The sequence below is a fragment of the Arachis ipaensis genome, chromosome B09 (assembly GCF_000816755.2).
Source record: "Arachis ipaensis cultivar K30076 chromosome B09, Araip1.1, whole genome shotgun sequence".
In the NCBI taxonomy this organism is placed as follows: domain Eukaryota; kingdom Viridiplantae; phylum Streptophyta; class Magnoliopsida; order Fabales; family Fabaceae; genus Arachis; species Arachis ipaensis.
In genome coordinates this window covers 9,139,142-9,150,412 of record NC_029793.2, presented here as the reverse complement: position 1 = coordinate 9,150,412, position 11,271 = coordinate 9,139,142, and the positions used below count along the sequence as shown (strand labels likewise).

The window sequence follows — 11,271 nt, the reverse complement described above, 5'->3', positions numbered from 1 at the left end:
ATTTTCATATATTAGCAAGAAAATAAAACCACGTATTGTGACTCTTTTTTTTTCACGTCTTAATCTTAATTAATCAATCTTGTGTCCACATAATATAATTAAACTTTTAATCATTCTAATTTATTGATGAATTACATTTCTCTTAATAATTGCATTACTAATCTGAAATACAAAAAAAGGTGATACATATATCCAAAAAAGAAAATAAACTTAAAAATTAAAAAAAAAATCATATTAAAAAATTTAAAAATAACATATACAAAAAGAATAGTCATAATATATAAATTGAGACAACAATTTAAATTCTTCTAAAACTAATTTAATCAATTACCAATATTAGAACTAAATTATTTAAATAATATTTAATCTATTCTAATCCTTAGATACGTATAGATTAGAGTCATTCTCGTAACAACCAACCAAAATAATATCATAAGATCGAACACTTAGAATCCGTACAAATTCAGACTATCTTCTTATTAAAATGGTCAAATTAAATTGACTTTTATTCTCCTCAATGGCATTGCATTAATGCACCAGAAGACCGGTAGTTTCTGAAAAAAATCACAATATGTTATAAATTATTTTTAATACAAAAAGTTTAAGAGAAAAAAATTTAAATATAGTACCAATTTTTGAATTGCATCTTCAAGGTTGGCACGAATTTTTCAAAACTGAACCTAAATTGAGGAAATTCAATCTCATTATATGCTCCACTTCTAATATTTTTGGACAAACATAGAAAACGTGGAAGGGATGTGACTTGAACTTGACCTACAAAGCTCCTTAGAAACAATTGTCCAATCAAAGAAGAATAAAAGATTAGAAAAAAAAGAATGCTTTGATTCTTAGAAGATTTGGACTCACTAACCACAAAGAAACACTATATATAGCCTTTAGTAGTACAAAAATAATTATAAAAATTAATTATTGCAATATCAATTTACCACTACGAACGTTAGTATCATATTTATAACAATTAGAATTATAAATTTTTAAATTGGTATAATCATGCATTATTCATTAAATGCTAATTGTAATATAATTATAATAAAGATATTTTTCTAAAAATAATTTTAGAAGAGAGAATAGTGCTTTCATTACATGAGAATAGTACTTTTTAAAAATAAAGATATTTTCTTAAATTAGTATAATCATGCATTATTCATTAAATACTAATTGTAATATAATTATAATAAATATATTTTTCTAAAAATAAATTTAGAAGAGAGAATAGTGCTTTCATTACATGAGAATAGTACTTTCTAAAAATAAATATATTTTCTTAAATTAGTATAATTATGCATTATTACTTAAATGCTAATTATAGTATAATTATAATAAAGATATTTTTATAAAATAAATTTAGAAGAGAAAATAGTGCATTTATTTTGGCGGAAAAATGGATTCATGAGGAATTGACACCTCACTTCCATTAGTTTGGGGAAAATCCAGTTTTAATATATTAAGTAGATTTAAAAATAGCACATCCACAAAAAATACTCATAATATATAAATTGAGGCAATAATTTAAAATTCTCTAATTATAATTTAATCAAATACTAATATTAAAACCAAATTACTTAAACAATATTGAATATATTCTTGTCCTTAGTCACGTATAGAATAAAGTCATTCTCGCAACGACAATCAACTGAAATAACATCGTAAGTTTCAACATTTAGAATTCATGCAAATTCAGACCATTCTCTTGTTAAATAAGCTTCATCATCCGCTATCCATGCAATGCGGCAAGGTATAGAATTGCCACACCGAGAAACCAAACTAACCCTTATTCCCCTCAATGGCATTGCATGCATGCAAAAGAAAGCCGTTAATTTCTGAAAAAAATCACAATATGTTATAAAATTATTCTAATAACGAACAGCTTAAAATAAGAAAATTTAAATATATTACCAATCGTTGAAATTGCATATCCGTGTTTGTCACGAATTTAGCAAAACTGAACTTAAACTGAGGGAATTCAATCTCATTATGTGCTCCACTTTAAAGATTTTCGGACAGACGTAAAAAGCATGGAGGGGATGGAACTTGAACTTGCCCTAAAGTTCCGTGGAAACAATTCCTCAATCAAAAATCGAGCTCCTCCCAAGAAAGCTAACTTTATCCACATTCCATTAGGTTGGTCATAATAGGTGAGTAGATCCAACCATCCTTCGGTAAAGTAGAGATTATTGCCCCTTCTTTGAACGCTTACATCCATGTAGTTGAAACTCGAATCAGTGAAGCCAACTCGATGAGATATTTCATGGATGTGATGCATTGTAAACGATTGTGGCAAGACAATCGAATTGGAACATTAGACGATAAGAATAACTTAGAGTAACAACCATTAATAAATTATCAAAAGAATAATATAATAGAATGAGTATATGAAAAATATTATAAAAAATTATAAATTGTACCTTAAAAAGATCAATTTCAATAAAAAACAAAAAATACATTCTTATTCTATGAAATAGTAAAAAAATACTAAATATAAAATTATGAGTTGACTCTCAAATTTAGATTCATGTACAACAAAAAAATACTATATATAGACTTTAGTAAAACAAAAATAAATATATAAATTACTTATTATTAAGGTAATTTTTTATTATATACAGTAATTATGCATTATATATTAATTTTGTTAAAATTATATGTATTAAATATTAATTTGATATAATTATAATGAAGATATGTTCCTAAATTAGTATAATTATATATTATTCATTAAATATTAATTATAATATAATTATAATAAAGATATTTTTTATAAAATAATTTAGAATAGAAAAAATTTCATTCATTTTGGAGGAAAACGGAGTCACGAGGAATCGACACGTCACCTTTATTAGTTGGGGGAAAACCCAATTTTAGTATATTAAGTAGATTGGTTATCTAGTGGAAGATATCAATCCCGTTAGGAAATCAACAGGAATCTAGCCAACAAGAAGTCAACAAACGCTTTTAAACTACACTATATACTAATTAATTGTCATTAATTAATGATTATTTAAATTTTATTTTATAAAAGATGCAAATTTAATGATTATTAATTTCCTCTTCTTATTCTAATTCACCTTTTACCATTTATTACGCAAATCCTAATTTCTCTTTTTAAAAAAAATTTGAAACTAAAAAGATCCAAAACTAATAAAAAGAATAATCTAAATCCTAAAAAAAAAACATACAGAACATAGGAAAAAGAATCTTCCAAAATTTAAGAAAAAGAAATATAAAAATTAGTTAAAAGAATAATTCAAAATCAAATAGGAGGAAGAGAAGAAGAGTCGCAGGGTGGCCAACGACGACCTCTTGGACGGCATTGCGTGGATGGTAGGAGACTCGCTGTGGTGCGTTGCAAGGAGGAAGCCACGGAGGCCGCGCATCGCGAGTGGAGGAGTCGCCATAAATTGGAGTAGTTGATCGCGCGTCGCGAATAGGGCCTGGCGGTGACTGCGTCGCGACGGATGGAGAGCTATGGGGTGCAGATTTTATAGTGTCTGGCACGATGGATGAAGGTCACAATGGTGTTTGGCAATGCAGATGCGTTGGGATTATGATCCCACGGCGGTGGAGACGGCTATGTCCAATAAAAAAGGATGGCGACGGGATGCGAAGAAGAGGCCGTACAGCGGAACGAAAGACACAGTAATGGTCGGTGGGCGACGCCGCCAAAAACTGCATGGAGAAGGTGGGTTTGTGGAATAAGAGATTTAACTGTTTCGAAGTGAATAGAAAGGGATTAAGTTTTTTATAGATTATTTTTATTGTGTACTATAAATATGATTAAAATAAATGTACATAGAATTTTTTTTAAATTTTGATTTTTAAATTTTTATTTATTTAAAAAATTTAAATTATAATAAAATTGGTTTATGTTGAATCGTAAAGGAGTCGTTTTTTATACTTTTTCCGGAAGATATTCATTACTACTTGTCCCAAACTATACCTCCAAAGTGTCCAAACACATGAACAACTCCTAGCATATATGTTCTAATTAAAGTGAAGAAAATCCTCCCCCACCCCCTCCAAAAAAAGTGTTTCCATCACTCGAGGTCATAGGGTTTGCAATTTTGTCTTAAAAATGCATACGTTTCATATCAGTATTTGTCTATACACACACATATATAATTTGTTTAATAATTTGATTCATGCATCTTTAATAATTTGTTTATTAAATATCATATCTGTCAATTCATCTATTGAATTGTAATAATAACTTTGAAATATTTTGTACTTCACCTCCAAGCTAAGGTTCGGAGCTGAAATAGATAAAAACATTTTTTTTTAATCTATCACAAGTGCAAAACTGTTTTATATACTAGGTACCATACACATAAAGTATTGATAATTGGATATTCTTAGATTAACTTAAAAAAAATACACATAGTATAACTGATGAAGAAAATGAACAATTGGTGTGTGAAATAATAAATGTAGAACTACAAATGTATTCAATAACTTCTCACTCTAACAAATTCTCTCTCTATTTATCATTGTGATAAAGATTCACATTCAATTGTATTTATGTGATGAAGTTGATATTTTAAAATGTTAATAATTTGACAAATTTTATAAAATTATCATCTAACAATTTATAACTATTAACTTCACATAAAATATAACATTTGTACGTAAATTTTCACTTTTTATTATTCATTTAATTATTAGTAATAACTCTTATATACACCATATATAATTTAAAAGAAAGACAAATAAATAATTATTAATCAATCTAGAATAAAAATTTTGTACTCTATAAAGAAAGTAATAGAATATCTCGTACATGAGACCATTTTTATTAACTCCCTTCGATTATATACGCAGTGTTTTACATGTGTACTCATTTAACTCTAATCTTTAACCCACAACACAAATAGGAAATTCGATTACGGAAATGTTTGGTAACCAAAGAAAATCAGCCAAAAACAGCCATAACTTTTTTTATTTAGCATCTATTAATTATTGTGATAATTAATTAATGCTAAATAAGACAAGTTCTGGCTGTTTTTTTTGTCTACCTACCATTACCCTTCAATTAATGAGAGTCACGTCTAGGTTATATCAACTAAATTACCAATTCCAACTCCTTAGCATTAATTTTGATAAATTATCCAAAGGTTTCTATTAGCTGAGTCACAATTTCCTATTTTTAATTTTTACCCTATCTTTAAATAAAAAAATTGAGAGAACGAGATACTCGTGCATGCTATAGTACGCATCTTCTATTGCATTGTCATTATATTAGGAAGTAAAAAAATTATTGCATTTCTCAACAACAATAATTACCATTATTATAATATGTGGATAAACTTTGCACATAGTCAATACAAAGTTTCACATTATTATTAATTTAATTAGCATTATTTATCACCTTCTATATAATAATTTGCGATATCGACAACGATGTTAGTATTTGTCTTCTCTTAATTCACATTTTGCACATGCAGCTCGTGGATCACGAAGATTAATATCTAGAACACAAAAACATAGTTTATGCTCTTCTTCAATTTCTATAAATACCCACCAATTTTGCATGGCTTCATCACAAGCAATAGCCAAGCCAAGGTCTCATATAAAGCTTTTCAATAAGTATTATTATTAGTTAAGCAAAGATGACCCTTTTTGGTCAAACGATAACAGGCACAGTTGTGCTTATGCAAAAGAATGTGTTAGACATTAATAGCCTAACTAGTGTTGAAGGGCTTCTTGACACAGGTTTGGGTGGTTTTACTTCAATAGTTGATACTGTTACTTCCTTCTTGGGTCGTTCAGTTGCTTTCCAGTTGATAAGTTCTGACAAAGTTGATTGTATGTTCTTCCATCACTTACCTTAATTTTTGCTTCTTTTATATTCGCTTTTTATGAAACTCACTTACAGTTAATTTTATTTAAAATTGATATTCAATTTGATATGTTTGATTAAATTATCATTTAACGTTTTTTAATAAACTTCACGTGAAGCTAATAACTGCACCTGAATTTTCATCGTATAGTTCTCATGCAATATATCATGAATTTGTCAAACATTATTCGAAATGATGAATTTGTTTTGGATTGTTTTTTCAAAAAAGTAATTTTATGAATCATATATCGGCACACATACATGTTGCATTTGGAATCTTTTGTTTTCTTCTAAATATATCTCCTATAAAAATTTAGTGATATATATATTCGTCAACTATACACTAATATGTAGCAAACTTTGTTATTCTATTTTAGGGAAATTAAAGCACGCCATACAACTGAATTTTAATTAAAATATTATTGGTTTCGAATCATTGTGGCCAAAGTACAAAGTATTTAGTTATTTTTAGTAAATAACTAATTTTAGTATGCCGAATAAAAATTTCAATAATAACGAAGTCAACTTAATAAAAAAAAAGCACTTAATAATACAAGGATGTATATATGTATCATTATTCATTCTTATCGCTTACTATAGTTAATACTTTTAGAATATTGTATAAGTCAACTTCATAATAAAGTTTAGAATAATTAAAAAAAAAAAAGAGAGCGACAAAAAAAAAAGGAAAAGAAGAAGTGTTTTCATATATAGGGAAATTAAAGTTTCAATATCATGCTGTGATCATAATTAAGTTTAGAAGTTTTGCTAACAAATAGTCAAATATGTTAGCACACTTGTTAAAATTACCAATTAATTTTTTTATTAAAAAATTGATAAAATTTAAATTTTCAATATATTTATTAAAAAAAGGTTTTTAAATTCTTAAATTTCTAAGATTAGTTACGCTTGTTAACTAGACTCTTAATTAAGTATACAAGTACTAATAAATAGGAACACTTTTGCAATAAAGTTCTACTTTGATAAATCAATTTTTATGCATATAACATTTTTTTTATGCAGCTAGCGGGAAAGGAAAAGTTGGGAATACAGCTTATTTAAAAGGAGCCATTAACAATTTGCCAACTTTGGGAGACAAACAAAATGCATTCAAAATTGAATTCGATTATGATAGTAACGTTGGGATTCCGGGAGCATTTTACGTAAAGAACTATATGTCAAACGAGTTCTTGCTTGTTAGCTTGACTCTTGACGATATTCCAAATAATGTTGGAACCATCCACTTTGTTTGCAACTCCTGGATTTACAATGCCAAAAACTATCAATCTGATCGCATTTTCTTCGCCAACAATGTAAGCTATCACTACCACAATTATATTAATTGTACACTAAAATCAGTCATTAAAATTAACCATTCATAGCCAATGAGTTATAACTCAAATGGCATAGTCTCTTCATACTCAATTATGAGGTTGCGGGTTCGAGTCTCCTATCTGTGGTAAAAAAAAATTAACCATTCCTATAAAATATAAGACGAATTTAGATTGAATTTTATAGAGAGGCCAAAAATTAATTTTTTAATAGAAAGAAAGAGAGTGAAATTAAATTTTTAAAGAGGATTCAACTAAAATATATCACTACCACAACTATAACATGACTTGTTATTATTTGTCTATATTTTAATCGTATCGGTACGTATAAATTTATCATCATACTGAAATAAATATTTAAAATATATATTAAAAATGAATTAAATAAAATATATATTTATATACAAAATTCATAATAATAATTAATTCTAGTGGCTGATTTTAGTAATATAAATAGCATTTCTCAATAATATTTTTGTTATGAAAATTATTCATCCACTGCATTATATATATAAGGTTTATGTTAATAAGTAAGTAGGCGATGAGACTTGGTCTTTTTATTTAAAACCTAACCGAATTAATCCAAGACCTAACCGTTATATAATTTTTTTATATTATATTGCAGAATTATCTACCAAGCAAGACACCAAGTGCACTAGTGTACTACAGAGAATTGGAATTGAAGAATCTAAGAGGAGATGGAACTGGAGAACGAAAAGAATGGGAAAGAATTTATGATTATGATGTTTACAATGATTTGGGTGATCCAGACAAAGGTGTGGCATATGCTCGTCCAGTTCTTGGAGGATCTTCTACTTATCCTTACCCTAGGAGGGGTAGAACTGGCAGAAAACCAACAAACACAGGTTTATACCAAACATATTTGAAAATTATGCATCGAAATTTTTGGAAAGTAGAAACTCACCTGCAAGTTAACTTCACGTGAAGTTGATAGTTGAAAGTCGTTAAATAATTAGACAAATTTGACTAAATTGTTATTTAATAACTCTCAACTATCAATTTTACATGAAAATAACTGCATATGAATTTTTACAAAATTGAAAACACTTTATGACTAGAGATAATAAGTATGCTTCTCAAACTCTTAATTCCTATGTATTTGTCTTTCTAACAGATCCTAACAGTGAGAGTAGGAGCAGCAGTATATATATCCCAAGAGATGAAACTTTTGGTCACTTGAAATCTTCAGACTTCCTAGCTTATGGAATTAAATCAATATCCCAGGATGTAATCCCTGCTTTGAAATCAGTGTTTGACATAAATTTCACACCAAATGAGTTTGATAGCTTTGAAGATGTGTTTGATCTCTATGAGGGAGGAATTCACTTGCCTACTGATGTGTTTAAGGAAATTACTCCTTTGCCTGTTGTCAATGAACTTCTTAGAACTGACGGTGAAGAATTCCTCAAGTTCCCAGTGCCTAAAGTTGTTCAAGGTATGTTTTTCTTTTTTGGAATATAAGTTTGTTTGAAAAAAATGAAATAAAATAGGAGGAGTGCTAGGGCAGCACTTTTGTTAAATTTTGGCCATCACTTAACCATCAAAAGGAAATTGAATGATTCTACATCATTAGATGCAATCTCACACCATTAAAAATATTATGATGGCTAATTGATGGCTAAAAATCACAAAATCTGCTGACCCATAGACTTTCTTATACAATATTTATGTCCTGAATTAATTTTTTTTTCAAATTTCCTGTCTATAAAAAATTGTAGATTGTAAATATTCAACATACGTGCTACTTGCAATTTTATAACTATATTTTCAATTAATAATATGAAAATAAATATATATAATCCATTTTTTACAATTTGTTTATTTATTTATTTTATATTTTCAGTGAAAAAATCAGCATGGATGACTGATGAAGAATTTGCTAGAGAGATTATTGCTGGACTTAATCCTGGTTTGATTCGTGTTCTGCAAGTAAAAGGTATGTTTTTCTTTTTTGGAATATAAGTTTGTTTGAAAAAAATGAAATAAAATAGGAGGAGTGCTAGGGCAGCACTTTTGTTAAATTTTGGCCATCACTTAACCATCAAAAGGAAATTGAATGATTCTACATCATTAGATGCAATCTCACACCATTAAAAATATTATGATGGCTAATTGATGGCTAAAAATCACAAAATCTGCTGACCCATAGACTTTCTTATACAATATTTATGTCCTGAATTAATTTTTTTTTCAAATTTCCTGTCTATAAAAAATTGTAGATTGTAAATATTCAACATACGTGCTACTTGCAATTTTATAACTATATTTTCAATTAATAATATGAAAATAAATATATATAATCCATTTTTTACAATTTGTTTATTTATTTATTTTATATTTTCAGTGAGTAAATCAGCATGGATGACTGATGAAGAATTTGCTAGAGAGATTATTGCTGGACTTAATCCTGGTTTGATTCGTGTTCTGCAAGTAAGATTAATATTTTTTTTTTTAAAAAAATTCATACAGCATTGTTGTATATATATATGTATATCCTTAATTAAGGAGATGAATAATTGTTTTACATCATATTTATTTCAAAATTTTATAAAATTATATATTTGATCATTTCAGGAGTTTCCACCAAAAAGTAAACTGGATAGTACAGTCTATGGTGATCATACTTGTATAATAACCAAAGAACAGTTAGAGCTTAACTTAGATGGACTCACAACAGATGAGGTAAAGAGAAATTGTGTGTCCAATAATGTTACATATTACTTTGATGATCATATATATAATCCTAATTAATGAAATTGATTGAGATAAATTTGGTTGAGCAGGCTATCCAGGGCAAGAAATTGTTCATCTTGGATCACCATGATTCAATAATTCCATATCTAAGGAGAATAAACTCAACTCCCACAAAGGCCTATGCATCAAGGACCATTCTTTTCTTGAAAAATGATGGAACTTTGAAGCCATTGGCCATTGAGTTAAGTTTGCCACATCCTCAAGGAGATCAATATGGTGTTGTTAGCAATGTCTACTTGCCTGCAATTGAAGGTGTTGAGAGTGCTATTTGGTTACTTGCCAAGGCTTATGTTATTGTAAATGACTCATGCTTTCATCAGCTTGTCAGTCACTGGTAAACAATAATACTTATCAATCTTATTACCTTCTTCTTCTCCATTATTAACTAACTTTTTTTAGACTAATATCAATTAATTTTTTAAAAATTATTTTATTTATTTAAAAAAATACTAGAGGATTAATTTATTATTTTTTACCAATAATTAATCAACAATATTTAAAATATAAACAAAAAATATATTGTTAGATTAATTAAAAATAATGGCTAAAATCAATACATTCTATAAATTTTTAAAATATAGACCCTAAATCATAAACTTTTAATTGTATATGCTAAATTATAAGCTTAAATTTTAAAATTGACTAACTAAAAATTAATTTTTTATATTTTTTTGTCTATTATATAGCTGCTGATAGTGAATGCAAAGAAATTAAAAACTTAATTTTGTCATGGATTATTATTATTATTATATGTAGGTTAAACACACATGCAGTAGTTGAACCATTCGTGATTGCAACAAATAGACAGCTAAGTGTGCTTCATCCTATTTATAAGCTTCTACATCCTCATTATCGCGACACCATGAATATAAATTCACTAGCAAGGTCATCCCTGGTCAACGCAGATGGTATTATAGAACAAACATTCTTGTGGGGAAGGTATGCTATGGAAATGTCCTCTGTTATTTACAAGGATTGGGTTTTTACAGACCAAGCATTGCCTGCGGATCTCATCAAAAGGTAAATTCTTACAACACCAGCAATTACACATTATTATTATTGTTTCTTAATATTTGTTATAGAATTATTTGTGTCAAAAGTTTAAAGTCATATAAGAAGATGTATATAAATTATTATAAAATTATTGTTAATGCTAGGAACCTAAGACTATAATAGCTAAGATCAACTAACACTGTGGCATACTATTTAGTACGAAATTCACTACATACGAGTTTTGTTGAATTTTGATTTTGAATAAATTTTTTAATTAAATTTTAGATGTTTTTATTTTTAAAAGTTTGAGATATTTTT

The 11,271-nt window shown here is 27.7% G+C and overlaps 1 protein-coding gene across 2 annotated transcripts in view; it reads left to right on the top strand.

Annotated features, from left to right (window-relative positions):
• Positions 5,535 to 11,271, top strand: part of LOC107617918 (seed linoleate 9S-lipoxygenase-3) — an 8,241-nt gene continuing 2,504 nt past the window's right edge. Inside the window, exons 1-8 of one of the 2 annotated variants that reach the window (XM_016319798.2) lie at positions 5,535 to 5,820; positions 6,878 to 7,167; positions 7,811 to 8,051; positions 8,321 to 8,641; positions 9,050 to 9,135; positions 9,781 to 9,888; positions 9,990 to 10,294; positions 10,717 to 10,980. In XM_016319798.2, coding sequence (XP_016175284.1) covers positions 5,625 to 5,820; positions 6,878 to 7,167; positions 7,811 to 8,051; positions 8,321 to 8,641; positions 9,050 to 9,135; positions 9,781 to 9,888; positions 9,990 to 10,294; positions 10,717 to 10,980 — 1,811 coding nt within the window. In that variant the 5' untranslated portion in view covers positions 5,535 to 5,624. Of the gene's footprint in view, positions 5,821 to 6,877; positions 7,168 to 7,810; positions 8,052 to 8,320; positions 8,642 to 9,049; positions 9,136 to 9,550; positions 9,637 to 9,780; positions 9,889 to 9,989; positions 10,295 to 10,716; positions 10,981 to 11,271 lie in introns of both variants that reach the window. The other variant, XM_016319797.2, reaches the window with a different exon arrangement.